The sequence below is a fragment of the Scyliorhinus torazame genome, chromosome 12 (genome assembly GCF_047496885.1).
Source record: "Scyliorhinus torazame isolate Kashiwa2021f chromosome 12, sScyTor2.1, whole genome shotgun sequence".
NCBI lineage: Eukaryota > Metazoa > Chordata > Chondrichthyes > Carcharhiniformes > Scyliorhinidae > Scyliorhinus > Scyliorhinus torazame.
In genome coordinates this window covers 9,260,856-9,280,170 of record NC_092718.1, presented here as the reverse complement: position 1 = coordinate 9,280,170, position 19,315 = coordinate 9,260,856, and the positions used below count along the sequence as shown (strand labels likewise).

Here is a 19,315-nt window from a genome sequence, read left to right as displayed (position 1 = left end):
TGCCCACATAGCATTACTAACACCTGGGGCGAAATTCTCCCCCAACGGCGCGATGTCCGCTGACTGGCGCCCAAAACGGCGCCAATCAGACGGGCATCGCGCCGGCCCAAAGGTGCGGAATGCTCCGCATCTTTGGGGGCCGAGCCCCAACATTGAGGGGCTAGGCCGGCGGCGGAGGGATTTCCGCCCCGCCTGCTGGCGGAAATGGCGTTTGGTGCCCCGCTAGCTGGCGCGGAAATGCGGCGCGTGCGCGGGAGCGTCAGCGGCCGCCGACAGTTTCCCGCGCATGCGCAGTGGGGAGGGTCTCTTCCGCTTCCGCCATAGTGGAGACCGTGGCGGAAGCGGAAGGGAAAGAGTGCCCCCACGGCACAGGCCCGCCCGCGGATCGGTGGGCCCCGATCGCGGGCCAGGCCACCGTGGGGGCACCCCCCGGGGTCAGATCGCCCCGCGCCCCCCTCAGGATCCCGGAGCCCGCCCACGCCGCCTGGTCCCGCCGGTAAATACCAGCTTTGATTTATGCCGGCGGGACAGGCAATTTCTGGGCGGGACTTCGGCCCATCCGGGCCGGAGAATCCAGCGGGGGGTCCCGCCAACCGGCGCGGCCCGATCCCCGCCCCCACCCAATCTCCGGTACCGGAGACTTCGGCGGGGGCGGGATTCACGGCGGCCAACGGCCATTCTCCGACCCGGCGGGGGGTCGGAGAATGACGCCCCGGTCCTTAAAGTTCCTCAGATATCCCTCCCACTGGGCTCCGCCTGCCCCCACCTCTCCGTAATTTTATAGGTGGTACAAGGAAGGCCTAGACTGGCCCACTGTCTGTGCCCCAACTGAAGGCCTGAAATGACCCATCAATGACCACTTCAGGATCGTTTCCTGGCCAGCTTGAATTTTCAGGCAGGTGGGAGGAGTTCAGGGGCAGGTGGAATCCCAGGGTCTGCTCACTCAGGCCAGAAGCTGGAAGGAGGGGGGGGGGGGCAGGGGGGTGCTGAGGCACCTCAGTCAACAGTCTCCTTTCAACATTGGGCACCGTCCCTCAAAAAACTTCTGGCCCCTGCAGTGCTCCCTCTGCCATCCTCCTCTCCCCCCCCCCCCCCCCCCCCCCCCCCCTCCTTCCAGCTTCACCTGTAACTTCACCTCTCCTCCTCGCCCCGAGACCTCCAAGGTTATTTGGTCCTGGACTCCCGGGACTCAGCCTGGGGACTGCTTGCAGTCCCAGTCCAGTCCATTGCAGCCTCTGGTGGTACTGGGACTAAAGAGCGGTTGTCCAATGTGATTTGCCTGCAGCTCTCTGAGGTGGGTCTCTCTCCTGACTGAGGGAAGGAGTCCCACTTCCAGTCAATTAATTGCAAGATGAAAGTGCTCAAGCATTAAACAGCAGGGGGGGGGGACGACAGCCTGTATTGGCAAGGAATTTAATTGGTTACTATTTTTAAAATAGGAATATCCGCAGGGATATATTTGCTGCTCACCCATTAAATGGGGGAAAGGGAATCGCCATCATCCAATAAATCCTGATCTTGATTCCAGCAAAAGGTTGTGATGAGTGAACAATATTAGCACAGAAAGAGAGAGCACAAGAGAGAGAAATAACTTGCATTTCATTTGCTTCTTTTGCAACCTCAGAATATCCAACAAAGTACTTTTGAAATGTAGCTACTGATGTGATGAAGGGGAAACTAATTTGTCCACTACAAACGACAATGAATAAATGACCAGTTCACCTTTTAGTTTCACATAATAAAATATTGTTGCAAATTCCCCCTGGCTTATTGAAGAGGAGATGGTAAGAAGTCTTACAACACCAGGTTAAAGTCTAATAGGTTTGTCTGGAATCACTCGCTTTCGGAGCACTGCTCCTTCCTCAGGTGATGAAGGAGCTGCGCTCCGAAAGCTAGTGTTCGAAACAAACCTTTTAAAAAAATAATTTAGAGTACCCAATTCATTTTTTCCAATTGAGGGGCAATTTAACGTCGCCAATCCACCTACCCTGCACATATTTTTTGGGTTGTGGGGGGCGAAACCGACGCAAACACGGGGAGAATGTGCAAACTCCACACAGACAGTGACCCAGAGCCGGGATCGAACCTGGGACCTCGGCGCCGTGAGGCAGCAGGGCTAACCCACTGTGCCACCCTGTGTTCGAAACAAACCTGTTGGACTTTAACCTGGTGTTGTAAGACTTCTTATTATTGAAGAGGGTCTGTGGCATCTTTTACATTTGCCTGAGGTGATGTATTTGAGGGGGTGGGCTTTCAAATCAGTAGTTAGAAACACAATACATGCATTTAATACTTGCTTGTGAAAATCACCTTCAATACAGCAAAAGGACCCAAATTATTTGACACATGTTGCAATTTGTCTTGGGTACATACCTGTGGGCATCAAGATGAAGCAGTCTTCACCCAAAAGAGCAGCATTTATCGCTTCCAGCTGGTTCGTTCGGAACTGGTGCAGCCCAAACTTTTTGTGAAAAATACACATCATGTCCTTGGAGTGGGAAAAGTGAAAGCCACGGAATTGCTCCAGTGCAGGATTTTTACGATGCCATTGTTCTGATTTAAAAAAAAAGAAATGCAGGTTCACACTGTTCATTTTTAAAAATATGCCTCAGTTGCTGTACATGTCCCGGTGCTGTTAGTATCTCAGTTCTTGAAGCAATGCAGTGGTCTGCTTAGCAGCGGAGTAACCAGTGAGCCCGACAGTAACAGATTTCAGGAGGGCACAGACACGACTGGTGAAATGGGCACATGCAATTTAATGCCGAATAATGTGACGTGTTGCACTTTGAGAGTAACAAAGCAGGCAAACTTTTTGTATTACCGAAATGATACTATTTTGAGAGGGTGGACAGTCACAATTTCTTAACTGTGGTAGGGCAGTTAAGAAAGTGTATGGGATATTTGGCATTGTGAATGGGGACACTGAACACATCAACCAGGAAGTCATATCAGACACTTATAACTCACTGGTTCGGCCTCAACTAGAGTATTTGGTGAGCGACATCCTTCAGGGAGGATGTCAAGATCTTGGAGAGGGCACAGAGGAGATTCTAGAGTATGCGTTGGTCCATTTGGGATTGTGCAGTAGGAGGGAAAAGACTCAATAAAGACCAAATGCTACTTCACAGGTGAGCCTCACCAAATTGGGTAAACATGGGTGGGAAAGATCCCCCTTTATCACAGAAATGGGTAGACAATATCAGAAGAAAACCACAGTTTAAAATGGGTATTGAAGGTACAACTGGAAATTACTGGAGGCTAATAAGGAGATAGGTATCGGTTTTATGTTAAAATAGAATTCAATCCAGTTTTATGTTTTAATGTCAACGGCAATTCAATGTGTATGTGTATCACACTCCTGATCCAGCCCGGTCATAATGCCATATTCTAATTCAGGGATACTGGCCATCAATCAAGTCTGAGGATGTTAGCAGACATTTTCTTTAATTTCAAAGTCAGAACGTTGAGGCTGGCTGTGATGGGGTTCCTGCAATCAGGGTAACTAGTTCGGAGGGCAGCACGGTCGCACGGTGATTAGCACTGCTGCCTCACGGCACCGAGGACCCGGGTTTGACCCGGGTCAAATCAGTAGTTAGAAACATAATACATGCATTTAATACTTGCTTGTGAAAATCACCTTCAATACAGCAAAAGGACCCAAATTATTTGACACATGTTGCAAATAATGAGCCCCGGGTCACTGTCTGTGTGGAGTTTGCACATTCTCCCTGTGTTTGCGTGGGTCTCACCCCCACAACCCAAAGATGTGCAGAGTAGGTGGACCGGCCATGCTAAAATTGCCCCTTAATTGGGGAAAACGTTTTTGTTTTTAAAAGGAAAACTAGTTCTGCACAGACTGTACACCAAACCTGGAATCTTTGTGCAATATTCCAGTTAACCAAACAAATCAACATATGTCCCTGGATGATCTAATGGGTGAAGAAACCAAGTAATATATTACGGAGGCAAATGAATTAAATGTTTTATTCATTTACATGATATGGGTGTCGCTGGATAGGTCAGTGTTTATTGCCCATCCCTAGTTGCCCTTGAGAATGTGGTGGTGAGCTGTCTTCTTAAACTGCTGCAGCCCCGGAGGTGTAGGTACACCCACAGTGCTAACAGAAGGGAGTTCCAGGATTGTGACTCAGCTACAGTGAAGGAACGGCGATATATTTCCAAGTCAGGATGGTGAACGACTTGGTGGGGAATTTGCAGGTGGTGGTATTCCCAGGTATCTGCTGCCCTCGTCCTTCATGGGATTGGAAGGTGCTGCCTAAGGAGCTTTGGTGAACTCCTGTAGTGCATCTTGTCGATGGTACACACTGTGTCAGTAGTGGAGGGAGTGAATGATTGTGGAAGGGGTGTCAATCAAGTGGGCTGCTTTGTCCTGGATGTTGTTGAGCTTCTTGAGTGTTTGAGCGGCACTCATCCAGGCAAGTGGAGAGTATTCCATCACACTCCTGACTTGTGCCTACTAGATAGTGGACAGGCTTTGGGGGTCAGGTTGTGAGTTACCTGCCACAGGATTCCTAGCCCCTGACCTGCTCTTATAGCCACAGTATTTATATGGCTAATCCAGTTCAGTTTTTGGTCAATGGTGACCCCCAGGATATTGATAGTGGGGGATTCAGCAATGATAATGCCATTGAATATCAAAGTGCGATGGCTAGATCACCTCTGGTCAATGCCTGACACTTGTGTGGCACGAATGATACTTGCCACTTGTCAGCCCAAGCCTGGATATTGTCCAGGTCTTGCTGCATTTGGACATGGACTAATTCAGTGTCCGAGTAGTCACAAATGATCCTGAAAATTGTGCAATCAATGAATAGCCCCACGTCTGACCTTACGATGGAAGGAAGCTCACGGATGTAGCAGCTGAAGATGGCTGGGCCTTGGACACTACTAGACCCTAAAAATCATCAGTTTGATCCATGGTCTATGCAGAATTCGCTGATCTCAGTCAGTCACTGCAATTGGCCTGTGCCCTGGGCTAGGCTTAGAAAAAGTCAATCAGAGCTCCAGTCATCTCTGCTACAAAGTACAACATAGTGCAGCGGTTACATTACTGAGAGTTTGAATCCAGAGAATGAGAGTCCCAAACCTCTCATAACAATTTGAAATCAGTTCAAACATAAGGAAATAAAATAAAAACTGGTAAAAGTGAGCATAAGGAGGTTGGATTGTTGTAAAAACCAAGCTGGTTTAGTAATGTCCTTCGAGGAAGGCAATCTGTTCTTACCCAGTTTGAGCTTGCTCAGAATCCAGACCCGTATTGAACACGTTTGACACTCAGTTAGATCAATCTGCTAATGCAGCAGTTTAAGCAGAGCGACCAGGGATGGGCAATCAATCGGCAGCAATGTCCAAATCCTAAAAATTAATTCAAAGGAAAATGGGGGACACACGGTGAGGTGTGGGGGCTTGGGATCAGCTGTGGGGGCACATGAATGCAATAGCAGAGGGAGTGTCAGCAACTGTATGGTCTGGCACAGCAGGAGTTAACACTTTGAGCAGATAAAGGACCAAACTTGGTCACTGACTTACTCAGCAGAATATTTATTTATTAACACGGTCACGGTTGTATTAGCCACACTCGTGTGGAACACTGATTACCTGTGGAGCCCAGCACAGTTTGAGATTTTTTGACACTAGCTGTTGCAGAGGTACATGGCGTGTATTCACTGTCATCCCGTAGTGGAGTTCTCTTTTCCCAGGCTGTCTTGGATCCTCCCTCCCGAATTGGCTGAATTGCCGCATACGACGATGCCAAGTTCGGCGCAGGGCGATGTGGCGAATTCAGAAAACACTCCGGCACTTCTTCTTCTTCCAAATCATTGATGTCAAAATTATCGATATCAAAGCTATCATCAAAAACCGATTCCTCTTCAATCCGGCTGCCTTCGCCGTTGTTGCTGAGCAGTTTCTGGTCACGGGTGGAACCGGTTCTTGCAGCAGACACACGGGAGGATTTATCCAGGTCACTCGTACGATTTGCATTGGGGGATTCATATGGGGTGCGATCAAGTGGCGAATACTTGGACTGGGAGTCAGTTGGTGAGGAGGCCTTGTTCCCTCCTTCTTGAAGATCCAGCTTGCCTCTTTGGAGACACGACTTACTCTGCCAGCTCTTGGCAGCAGATGCAGCGCTGTTCCTCCCTTCCTGTACAGAGGCTTCATCTATTGCAAAGAAATCCGTAATACTGAAAAAGTTATCTCCAGGCACAGCAGAGGCATTCAAAGAAGATTTCTTGAAAGTGAATGTTTTAGGGGAACGCAGTCCCTGGGTTGAATTGAAGGAGACTGGAGAGAGAGCTGAATCTGTGGAAATATTACTCTTCACAATGCTCTGCTTGGGCAGTGTAGCAGTCCTCGAAATACCTCCGTTTAGTGCATTCTGCGCTTTAGTGTGATCAGCCAAAAGTTTCTTCCTAGAAGGGAAGATACATTTTTTTAAGTTATGCCCTCCATCAGACTTTCTGTAAACGAGCTATGAAGTAGTAACGGACTGTCTGAAGGCAGACATTTGCCAAATACAGTACTCAGTAGCTCCCGGTTATCCTACCGGCTCAGGACCTCTGCATAACCACTTTGTACCACTGGAGGGAGATCCAGTCATTGAGCACCTCCAATGGTGAAAAAGGCCGAATTGGAGGAATGCAATGAGCTTGGCGGTTTAGTGAAATCGGGAGTTAATCGCGTTTATTGCTTGCCAGTGCTGGCCTTAACTGGTGATTCAGTGAGCCCCGATAAACAGTAAAGAAGATGGGAGGCCAGCCAGGAGAGCAGGAGAATAATTGGAAGTAATTAAGGGATGTACCTTCAAAGATCTCACTGCATTTGTTCAAACAGTCATGAATACAATGGAAGCTCCTGAGTGAGAGCTGGCACCTACCGGAGCTCCCTCTGCTGAAGCAGCTGACGTGCACAGGACAGAAGCTGTAGTTCACCCACAGGAATCCGGTCAACCATTCCACAAATATCTTCCATGACTCGTATCAACTGTTCACTGTAGCTGGTCGATGTGTCTGTTTGATATCAAAATGGACAAAGTCGGTACTTAATGCACACAAATTCTCAAGTTTAAATATTCAGAAATGTAGCCAGCTCATACAGAGTTGATCACCAAGTTAGGAAGGATCCTTTCTAACATGCGTGGCAAGGCTGATCAAACATCAATAATACACTGAAACCATCAGGAACACCACCACAAATACACAGCAGGTAAGTATACAGGCATCTCGACATCTCTCCCTATCAGCATATCATTCTATGATTTATACAATTATACCCCCCCTCCAGTGATCGCACTGTAACTACACCCTCCTTCCAGTGGGCACATTGTAATCACCCCCTCCTTCCAGTGGGCACACTGTAATCACCCCCTCCTTCCAGTGGGCACACTGTAATCACCCCCTCCTTCCAGTGGGCACACTGTAATCACCCCCTCCTTCCAGTGGGCACACTGTAATCACCCCCTCCTTCCAGTGGGCACACTGTAATCACACCCTCCTTCCAGTGGGCACACTGTAATCACACCCTCCTTCCAGTGGGCACACTGTAATCACACCCTCCTTCCAGTGGGCACATTGTAATCACACCCTCCTTCCAGTGGGCACACTGTAATCACACCCTCCTTCCAGTGGGGTCACTGTAATCACCCCCTCCTTCCAGTGGGCACACTGTAATCACACCCTCCTTCCAGTGGGCACATTGTAATCACACCCTCCTTCCAGTGGGCACACTGTAATCACACCCTCCTTCCAGTGGGGTCACTGTAATCACCCCCTCCTTCCAGTGGGCACATTGTAATCACCCCCTCCTTCCAGTGGGCACACTATAATTATACCCTCCCTGCAGTGGCAATTCCCATTATAAATGCAGACATAGGAATAAGACCATAAGGCAAAGGAGCAGAATCTGGCCACTCGGCCCATCGAGTCTGCTCCGCCATTCAATCACGGCTGATATTTTTCTCATCCCCATTCTCCTGCCTTCTCTCCATAACCCCTGATCCCCTTATTACTCAAGAACCTATCTATCTCTGTCTTAAAGACACTCAGTGATTTGGCCTCCACAGCCTTCTGCGGCAAAGAGTTCCACAGATTCACCACCCTCTGGCTGAAGAAATTCCTCCTCATCTCTGTTTTAAAGGGTCATGCCTTTAGTCTGCAGCTGTGCCTTCGGGTTTTGTGTTCGCTACTAGTGGAAAGATGCTCTCCACGTCCATTCCATCCAGGCCTCTCAGTATCCTGTAAGTTTCAATAAGATCCCCCCCCTCATGCTTCGAAACTCCAACGAGTACAGACCCAGGGTCCTCAACCGTTCCCCATACGACAAGCTCTTCATTCCAGGGATCATTCTTGTGAACCTCTTCTGGACCCTTTCCAAGGCCAGCACATCCTTCCTTAGATACGGGGCGCAAAACTGCTCACAATACTCCAAATGGGGTCTGAACAGAGCCTTATACAACCTCAGAAGTACATCCCTGGTCTAGTATTCCAGCACTCTCGATATGAATGCTAACATTGCATTTGCCTTCCTAATTGCTGACTGAACCTGCACGTTAACCTTAAGAAAATCGAGAACAAGGGGCGAAATTCTCCGGAAATGGCGCGATGTCCACCGACTGGCGCCCAAAACGGCGCAAATCAGACGGGCATCGCGCCGCCCCAAAGGTGCGGAATGCTCCGCACCTTTGGGGGCCGAGCCCTAACCTTGAGGGGCTAGGTCGGCGCCGGACGAATTTCCGCCCCGCCAGCTGGTGGAAAAGGCCTTTAGTGCCCCGCCAGCTGGCGCGGAAATGACATCTCCGGGCGGCGCATGCGCGGGAGCGTCAGCAGCCGCTGACAGCTTCCCATGTATGCGCAGTGGAGGGAGTCTCTTCTGTCTCCGCCATGACAATCACTCCAACGTGGAGCAGCAGTAGGCCATTTGGAACCTTACAATGGTTACAGCACAGAAGGAAGCCTTTAGGCACAACATGTTGTGTGCTAGCTTTCTGCAAGGACTCATCCAGTCCCATTCTCTTGCTCTTTCCCCGGAGTCCTGCCAATTTCCGTCTCCAAATAATAATTCAATTCCCCATTAAAAGCCAGGATTGAACCTGCCTCCACCACACTCACAGACAGAACATTCCAAGTCCTAACCACTCAGTGTGTGAACCTGCCTCCACCACTCTCTCAAGCTTTGATGGAGGTGATTTTGAACACTTCCATCAAATCTCCTCTCAATCTACTCTTCTCCCTGGAGAATAAACAGCTTTCTGACTTTATCCCTGTAACTGAAATCCCTCAATCCCGGAACCATTCTTGATCGTCCTATGCAACCTTGCCAAAGCCTTCACATCCTTCCTAAAGAATTGTACACCATACTCTACTTAAGGTCAAACTAGTGTTTTTATAAAAGCTTTTATATTTTTATGCCCGGATTTATAAAGCCGATGATGCTGTATGCCTTTTTAATCACTTTCTAACCTACACAAGGAGGGAGTCTCAACTAGTGTAGCAATAGGTTACAATTCTCATCCTTACCTGCTCTGTTATTTGGTGCACACACTGGTCCTTTGCCGGGTTCCTTTTCTTGTGGCTGCAAACAGGTCGAGGAGACAGATCTTTCTCTGGACCGCACAGTTTCTACTGAGTCACTATGAATAGAGATTGTATCAATGAAGGATTCTATTTAAGGATACAGCTACACAGAAACTGTTGGACTGTCTTCCACAAGCTTTTCTAGTTCTATAACCGCCCATGTCGGTAAACCGGCAAACAGCAACAAACTGTAAGGTCGCAATGAAATTTAACATTTCCGCTGGGATTCCGAATATCCAGCAACCTCGGAGCACTTTGGCACCGATTGTGAACCAGCTGGAGGTCAACCAGGGCAGGAGGGTGGAGCGGTGTAACTCAACCGTCCCACCCACAACACAATCCCTGCAACCCCACCTCCCCTAGTGCATGATCTTGTGTAAGAACAGGTCAAGGCCACCAGACTCTCAAACCGCTTCTGCCGTTCAATGTGATCGTGGACATGATGCTAAATCGCAGAAATTGCTTTGCAGTGACAAACTCTGCATTCGTAGAATTTACAGTGCTGAAGGAGGCCATTCGGCCCATCGAGTTTGCACCGGCCCTTGGAAAGAGCACCCCACTTAAGCCCACATCTCCACTCTATCCCCGTAACCCAGTAACCCAACCTAACCTTTTGGGACACTAAAGGCAATTCAGCATGGCCAATCGACCTAACCTACACATCTCTGGACTGAGAGGGGAAACCGGAGCACCAGGAGGAAACCCACGCACACACGGGGAGAACGTGCAGACTCCGCACACAGTGACCCAAGCCGGGAATCGAACCTGGGACCCTGGAGCTGTGAAGCAACTGTGCTAACTACTGTGCTGCCCACTTGTGCTACCGTGTCGCTCCCTGAAACAGCATCACTGTGTGTTCGATCTAATGTGGAGATTGCTGCACTTCCCTACTCGTGTAGGCAACGTAAACAAGGGTCCATTTATGCCAATTGCAAGCTGCCCTGAGTTATTGGTGAGCCCCTTCTTCAAACCAGATTAGTCTCTGTGGTGATAATGCTCCCAAGGTAAAGCTCTGCACAATGAGGAATTTTTGAGAAATAATGTGGCCCTATAGAAACTTTTATTTCCAAACAGGATGAATACGGCTTTCTACTTTTCCGTGGATTGCCACCTTGCCGTGGTGGAGAGGCTTGAGCATACTGTTGAACCCGAGAGCATTGCCATTGGGAGTCTTAAACTCCTGGCTGGGTCAGCCATGACGATAAGATCGGAGAGGAGGAACCAGACAAAGCACAATCCAAAACAAGTCCTCAACGGCGAATCACGCGGAAGATACTCATATGATATCAACGCGTGTGATGGCGGATGGAGGCTGCAGCGGTCGGGAGATCCACAGTCGTTGAGGTTCCCTTGGAACTGGACCTTCCTTCTGTAAAGGACCGTGTGCCTGCTGATGTGCAACGACATACCTATATTAAAAAATGTCCCGCACAAGGCACCTACCCAGAGGAAACCAACACCACCCATACAGACAAGACGGCGATCGTCGAGAGTTGACGGGGACAGGACTGCGAGATCTGGAAGTCCCCACCTTCGGACCAGCACATAGGCGGTGGAGTTTGATTCAGTCATCTCGCTCTTGGAATAGGAGCTGGAGAACGTTTCTTCATGACCGAGCTGCCCCTCTTCAGGATCCACTCTGCTCACCCCACATGGGGAAAGGGCTGGAAAAGGTGCCTTAAAAACAGTCTGTTCCATTTCCAATCTGGCTGGAAAACTGCATCCAGCAGGCCTATCTAACGGCGGCCAGCAAGTCAAAGTTAAACTCAATTCTGGAATCTGAAATGTACGAACCCTCATGGATAACGAGCAAAACAATCGTCCGGAACGGAGAACTCCGTTTGTTGCCCATACATTCAGACATTTGAACACTGACATCACTGCCCTGCAAGGTGCCCGAAGAGCAGGCTAAGGGCAGCTGATGGAGGATGGCTGTGGCTACACCTTCTTCTGGAGAGGAAAAGGCCACAAGACGATAAGATATAGGAGCAGAATTAGGCCATTTGACTCATTGAGTCTGCTCTGCCATTCGATCATGGTTGATATGTTCCTTATCCCCATTCTCTTTTCTTCTCCCCAGAAAACCCGAGGATCAGCCCAGGATGCATGGAACTGGACATCAAGAACAAACTCGTCAACTGACTCTCCGAGCTCCCCGTCAGCATCAACAAACACCTCATGACTGTCCATCTGCAACTTGCCAATAACCAGCAGGCAACAGTTCGGAGTACCTATGCCCCAACCCTTGAAGCCAATAATGTATCCAAAGAAGGTTTCTGCTCCATCTTGGACACCATACTGTCCAATAATCTGAAGGAATAGAAGATCATCCTCCTTGGGGACGTCAACGCCAAGGTTGGAAAGGTATGCCAACTCTAGAAAGGAGCCATCGGAAAGGAAGAAGTTGGGAATTATAACTCTAACGGAGTTCTCCTGCTCACCAAATGTGCGGAACACCAGCTTATCATCGCTAACACACTGTTCTGCCAAAAAGACAAGTTCAAGACTTTCTGGAGACATTCACGATCAAAACACTGGCACATGATCGACTATGTCATCATCCGATCCCAAAATCAAAAGGATGCCCTCATCACCAAAGCAATGACTGGTGCAGATGGCTGTTGCACAGACCACCAGCTCATTCGCTCCTCCATGCCCATCAAACTCCACCAGAAGCAGCAGATGAAGAAACAGCTCAGGGGAAAAAAAAGGCCAACAATGATTTCACTAAAATCTCCAAAGCGTTCATTCTAATGGAGTGGCGGAAAACTGGAAGAGCTGAAGATAAACAATTTCAAGCTGTAAAGAAATCATTGGCTACAAGACTAGGATATACCAAGACTGGTTTGATGAGAAGGTCATACCATCCAAAACCTCAATCAATAGGAGGAAAGCTCTCCGCGCCTGGCAAAACTACATCACCGGTAAGGCAAAGAGAACTCATCAAACAGCAATGGAGAACTCGGGAAATCCAGATCCAATGGTGGACTGAGAAAGCCAAGGAGCTGCAACTCCTCATTGATAAGCATGACACCCCGGGCTTCTTCAGTGCCACCAAGGCAATATATGTGCCAACACTCTTGGCTTCAAACCAATGCGGAGTAAGGATGGAACTCTTTTGACAGACAGAGTAAACATCAGCTTTCGATGGAGAGAACACTGCAAAGAACTCCTAAATCGTGGTGCAATCATAGATGAGAATGTGTTCGAGGAAATCCCCCAACTCCCCATCCAAAATGACCTTGGACTCCTACCAAGCGTGGGTGAAGTTGAAGCCGCCATTAAACACATGAAGAATGGAAAAGTCATGTGAGTGGACAGGATTCCAGTGGAGATTTCCAACTTTAGAGAAGAGATCATCCGTCATCTCCATCAGCTGTTTCTGATTATCTGGGACAAAGAAGAAATTCCTGCCGACCACGGAGATGCCGTCATTGCCACCATCTTCAAAAAAGAGACCAAGCGGACTATGGGAAGTACCGAGGAACCTTTCTACTCTCCACTGCCGGGAAGATCACCCAAATCCTCACTAGTTATCTTCTCACAATCTCTGACAAAATCTTTCCGGAAGGCCAGTGTGGTTTCTGACCAAACCACGGAACAATGGACATGATTTTCACGGCTCGACAACTTCAATAGAAATGCCAGGAGCAACATCAACCACTCTACAAGGCCTTTCTCGATCTGACCAAGGCTTTTGACTCAGTCAATCGGGAAGACCCTGTCAAAGACTGGCTGTTTAGAGAAATTCATCAACATCCTTTGACTCCTCCATGACAAGATGTTGGCAACAGTGCCCACCAGCAGAAATAATGTAGAAACCTTTTGAGGTCAAGGCTGGAGTCAAGCAGGGACATGTGGACTCTTTTCTTCATCTCATCGCCATCATCCTTCACCTTGTAAAGAACAAGCTTCGCAGTGGAGTGGACACCATCTCCAGGATGGACAGAAAGGTTTTCAACCTCAACCGGTTGAAATCCAAGAAGAAATCGATGCTGACGTCCCTTGTGAAACTTTAGTACGCGATTACAGCGCCATCGCCGCTCTCTCCGAAGAGATTCTCCAAGCCGTGCTTCATGGCTTCACGGAAGCATACCAAAGAATCTGTCTCAATGTCAAGACTCAAGCCCTTTACCAATCCACCCCAAGGTAAGACCCGGCCTCTTCCACCATCAAGCTCAACGGAGAAACCCTCCCAAACGTGGAACATTTCCTCTACCTGGGGAGCCACCTTTTGGGGCCACTGCTATTTATCATTTTTATAAATGACCTGGAGGAGGGTGTAAATGACCTGGAGGATGGGTGAGTAAATTTGCAGATGAGGCTAAAGTCGGTGGAGATGTGGACAGTGCGGACGGATGTTACAAGTTACAGAGGGACATAGATAAGCTGCAGCGCTGGGCTGAGAGGTGGCAAATGGAGTTTAATGCAGAAAAGTGTGAGGTGATTCATTTTGGAAGGAATAACAGGAAGACAGAGTACTGGGCTAATGGTAAGATTCTTGGCAGTGTGGATGAGCAGAGAGATCTCTGTGTCCATGTACATAGATCCCTGAAAGTTGCCACCCAGGTTGAGAGGGTTGTTAAGAAGGCGTACGGTGTGTTAGCTTTTATTGGTAGTGGGATTGAGTTTCGGAGCCATGAGGTCATGTTGCAGCTGTACAAAACTCTGGTGCGGCCGCATTTGGAGTATTGCGTACAATTCTGGTCGCCGCATTATAGGAAGAATGTGGAAGCATTGGAAAGGGTGCAGAGATTTACCAGAATGTTGCCTGGTATGGAGGGAAGATCTTATGAGGAAAGGCTGAGGGACTTGAGGCTGTTTTTGTTAGAGAGGAGAAGGTTAAGAGGTGACTTACTTGAGGCATACAAGATGATCAGAGGATTAGATAGGGTGGACAGTGAGAGCCTTTTTCCTCGGATAGTGATGGCTAGCACGAGGGGACATAGCTTTAAATTGACGGGAGATAGATATAGGACAGATGTCAGAGGTAGGTTCTTTACTCAGAGAGTAGGGGCGTGGAATCCCCTGCCTGCAACAGTCGTGGACTCACCAACATTAAGGGCATTTAAATGGTCATTGGATAGACATATGGATGATAAGGGAATAGTGTAGATGGGCTTTAGATTGGTTTCACAGGTCGGCGCAACATCGAGGGCTGAAGGGCCTGTACTGCGCTGTAATGTTCTATGTTCTATACCCACTGTTACACTGGCTGCAAATTCCAGTCAATAAAATTCTAGATTTTATAACCCAGTAAAGTATCTTAGCAGAGAGGGTCAGAATGTTACACACTCAACCACATGATGGCATCAGTCTCTTCTCTTACAATCTACTGTAAAAGACAATTGTTTACAAAGGGCACACCTGAGGCATTTCAGGAACGACGGTAGAGACAGCTGATCACTCTCAGGTGAGGGAGGAATACAATCTAACTCAGAATCCTCATTCTCCAGGTCTTTGGCTTGAGCACAGTCTACCGACGTGGTATCCAGTTGTGGCTGGCTGTTTAGGCAGCTGTTGGCACCTGTTAGGTTAACTAAACAAATCAAAATAGGTTAAATGCAGGTATAGCAAGTAATAATATTCAGCCAGAAGTGCCGAGTGGATGATCTATCTCAGCCTCCTCCAGAGGTCCGCAATATCACATGTGCCAGTTTTCAGCCAATTCGATTCACTCCGCAGGATATCAAGAAACGGCTGAAGGCACTGGATACTGCAAAGGCTCTGGGTGCTGACAACATTCTGGCAATAGTACTGAAGACTCGTGCTCTCAGTCCTGGGACATCACTGTAGGAGTTCCTCAGGGTAGTGTCCCTGGGCCCAATCATTTTCAGCTGCTTCATCAAGGGCCTGCCTTCCATCAGAAGGTCAGATGGAGATGTTTGCTGATGACTACACAATGTTCAGCACCATTTGTAACTCTTCAGATATCGAAGCTGTCCATGTCCAAACGCAGAACGACGTGGACATCCAGGCTTGGGCTGACAAGTGGCAAGTTACATCTGGCTACACAAGTGCCAGGCAATGACCATCTCCAACAAGACTGAATCTATTAATCACCCCATGAAATTCAATGACATTACCATTGCTGAATCCCCCACAATCAACATCCTGGGGATTACCATTGACCAGAACTGGACTAGCCACATTAATACTGTTGTGGAGATGCTGGCGCTGGACTGGGGTGGACACAGTAGGAAGTCTTACAGCACCACGTTAAAGTCCAACAAGTTTATTTGGAATAAATAAACCTGTTGGACTTTAACCTGGTGTTGCAAGACTTCTTACTGTGCCCACATTAATACTGTGGCTGGGCAGCACGGTGGTGCAGCGGTTAGCACTGCTAACCTCACGGCGCCGAGGACCCGGGTTCGATCCCGGCCCCGATTCACTGTCCGTGTGGAGTTTGTACATTCTCCCCATGTCTGTGTGGGTCTCACCCCCCACAACCCAAAAAGATGTGCAAGATAGGTAGATTGGCTACGCTACATTGCCCCTTAATTGGAAAAAAAGAGAAGTGGGTATTCTAAACTTCAAAAAAATTAATTAATCTTACTTTTCTCTTCTTCACCCTCCTTCCCGCTGTCATCTGACTCATTGTCGCTCAAGATGATCCTTGCTGATGAAGAATGTTTCTTCCTTGGAGGGAAAATCTCGACACAGTCTTCATCTTCACTCTGTAGAAACTCCTTCTGGGAGTTGCCCAGACAGGTGACATCATTCGTGCCCTTTAACTCTGTCCTGGGTTCACTTGGAGACGGTCCAGCTGTATTATCCTTAGTCTCTTCACCATCATCATTTTTCAAAGGAAAATCGTTTCCAGTTGGGATTTTGGGAGCAGTCCTTCTGCTGGTACTAATAGTCTTTGGTTTATTAGGTTTAAGTACTGGCTGCTCTGTGCTTGAAGGCGACTTTACTTTCAAACTATTACTTTCAGTCCAAGGTGTTTCAAAATCATCCAGATCATCCCAGTCATCCAGGCTAATAACAGAGGCAAATGACTGCTCGGGGTCAAGCTTCTTAGAAACAGGGCAAGTTATTGCCGGCTGCCTCAGAGGAGAACCAGGTAACAAAGCAGGAACCGTTTGTAAGGTCGACTCTGACTGCTTAACAGTTTCTTTCAAAAAGCTATTGACTTTTGGCTGCTGTTCGTTAGGTTTTGTCAAGCACAGGGTTGATTGTGGTTTACTCACGGTAACATTCTTAAAAACATTCACATTCCTGTCCCTCAGAGCGCAGGTTCCGGTTACTCTTTGGAAACTGGGTGTTCCAACTGTGCCCGGGAGAATCTTCTTAAACGTGAATGATCTGTCAATAATAAATTATATTCAATGTAAATCTTGTTTTTAAATGTGATGTTTCATGGTATTAATTCTAGGCATGCTTAACAGGGCCAGAAAAGATATTGCTTCCATTTTGCCTTCGCTTTCTTTTAAAACAAATAATTCACAGGGTGCGAGTGTTGCTGATGAGCTGCTATTTACTGTCCACCTCGGTTTGCCAAGGCAATTCAAGTATCTAACCATCGCCGCAGTACATTCAATGGCATTCCCATCGCTGAATCCCCCACTATCAATATTCCAAGGGCTTACCATTAGCCAGAAACTGAACTGGACCAGCCATATAAATACTGTGGCTACAAGAGTGGCTCAGAGACTGGGAATTCTGAGGCGAGTATCTCACCTCCTCACTCCCTAAAGTCTGTCCACTTTACAAACAAGTCAGGAATGGAATGGAATACTCTCCACTTGCCTGGTTGAGAGCGGCTCCATTAACACTCAAGAAGCTCAAAACAATCCAGGACAAAGCAGCCTGCTTTAATCAACACCCCATCCACTACCTTAAACATTCACTTTCTCCTCCTCCGTGCCCAGTGGCAGCAGTGTGTACCACATACAAGGTGCACTGCAGCGATTCACCAAGGTTCCTTCAACAGTACACAAACTAGCCTGACTTTAGAAATATATTGCCATTCCTTCAGCATTGCTGGATAGAAATCTTGGAACTCCCTCCCTAACAGGTGTACCTACAACCCATGGGCTGGAGGTTTCCAAGGCGGTGCCAGCTTCTCACGAGCAATTAGGGATGGGTAGTAAATGTTGGTCCAGCCAGTGAGGTCCTCATTCAATGATTTTTTTGTTGTTGAAAAAAGTGTATCTGTAAAGTGAAAGTGGAAAGTCACCATAAGCCTAGAGGACCATAGGCTGCTTTTCCCTTTGAGGGGCAGAGCTGACTGGTGGTGATTTAACCTGAGGATCACCATACCTCAGGTGAGGGGTAACATTGAGAGGTCTGGGCCTTCATGAATAACTTCAGCCGGTACGGGAATTGAACCCTGGCTTTGCTCTGCATCACAAACCAGCTGTCTAGCCCACTGAGCTAAACCAGTCCCCTTTAAAAAAGGTATATCTTTTGACGGTTATTATTGAATCTGCTACCACCATCTTTTCAGGCAGAGAATTCCAGATTGCAACAACTCACTTTGTATATTTTTCCTTCATGTTGCCTGATTCTTTAGACATTCATCGTAAATCTGTGTCCACTGGTTACTTACTCTTCTGACACTGCAAATTGTCTCCTTATTTACTTCATCAAAATCCTCAAAGATTTTGACTGCTTCTATCAATTCTGTCCCAACCCTTCTCAGCTCTGAGGTGAACAATCTCAGCTTCTCCAGATACTTGAACTCCCTTGTCCCTGGCACCATTCTGGTAAATCTTCTCACCAATCGCTCAAAGGACTTTTCATCTTCCCAAAACTTGGTGCCCAGAACAAACATTTTGGATTGAGCAACTGGGCTTTCAGCAGAAATGAAGGAATCAGGAAATGTTTATACTGGAGTAAAGACTATTTGGAAGTTTGAGGCATTCTGGTTTAAGGAGTCCAGATAAAGTGAAACCTATGGACACGATTGACAAAAATGAGCTCTATAACGAGATATAACGGATTCACAGTCAACGGAAACCAACTAGTGAGTCGATAAGTATTTCACATAAAACCCAGCGATCGTGTGGGGTGGGCTGTTCAAGACGTATGTGTCAGCAAACACAGTTAAATGTAAATACTGATAGGGGCGGCACATAGCACAGTGGTTACCACTGCTGTCTACGGCGCGGAGGACCCGGGTTCGAATCCCGGCCCTGGGTCACTGTCCGTGTGGAGTTTGCATGTTCTCCCCGTGTCTGCGTGGGTTTCACCCCCACAACCCAAAGTTGTGCAGGTTAGGTGGATTGGCCACGCTAAATTGCCCCTTAATTGGAAAAGAAATAATTGGGTACTCTAAATTTATATTTTTAAATGTAAATACTGATTCAAATACAAATTTTTACAAAGGGACAGTAGTGGTACTTCACTAATACACATTTTAATCATATATCTGCTGTTAACACGACCACAAATGTCAATGTTCTGGATAGAAAAACAGCACATGTCCACGGTACAGTATTGCATTACCTCAACTTTGATCAGATGTTTAATACATACCCTTGCTTGTGCTTCCCAAGTGAAAGCTTGTTCTGGACTCCCTTCTCTGAGTGAAGCTCCAGATGTTTCTGGAGGTTGTTCTGTGGTAAGCAAGTCATTCTGTAGAACAACCAAGTTAGAATAAGCATTACCCTGTGTTTGAATAAAGTCTTAGTGACAGCGTAACTTATATTCCTTCTTTTGAAAAATGAAATGAAAATCGCTTATTGTCACAAGTAGGCTTCAATGAAGTTACT

At 47.6% G+C, this 19,315-nt stretch overlaps 1 protein-coding gene across 2 annotated transcripts in view; it reads right to left on the bottom strand.

The window, feature by feature from the left end:
* LOC140387381 (recQ-like DNA helicase BLM) overlaps positions 1 to 19,315 on the bottom strand; it is a 62,876-nt gene that overhangs the window by 38,444 nt on the left and 5,117 nt on the right. For both annotated transcript variants that reach the window (XM_072470388.1, XM_072470389.1), the window contains exons 2-8: positions 19,080 to 19,178; positions 16,153 to 16,904; positions 14,961 to 15,132; positions 9,537 to 9,649; positions 6,899 to 7,031; positions 5,620 to 6,434; positions 2,374 to 2,553 (exon numbers count right to left, since the gene is read on the bottom strand). In XM_072470388.1, coding sequence (XP_072326489.1) covers positions 2,374 to 2,553; positions 5,620 to 6,434; positions 6,899 to 7,031; positions 9,537 to 9,649; positions 14,961 to 15,132; positions 16,153 to 16,904; positions 19,080 to 19,177 — 2,263 coding nt within the window. In that variant the 5' untranslated portion in view covers position 19,178. The remainder of the gene's footprint in view (positions 1 to 2,373; positions 2,554 to 5,619; positions 6,435 to 6,898; positions 7,032 to 9,536; positions 9,650 to 14,960; positions 15,133 to 16,152; positions 16,905 to 19,079; positions 19,179 to 19,315) is intronic.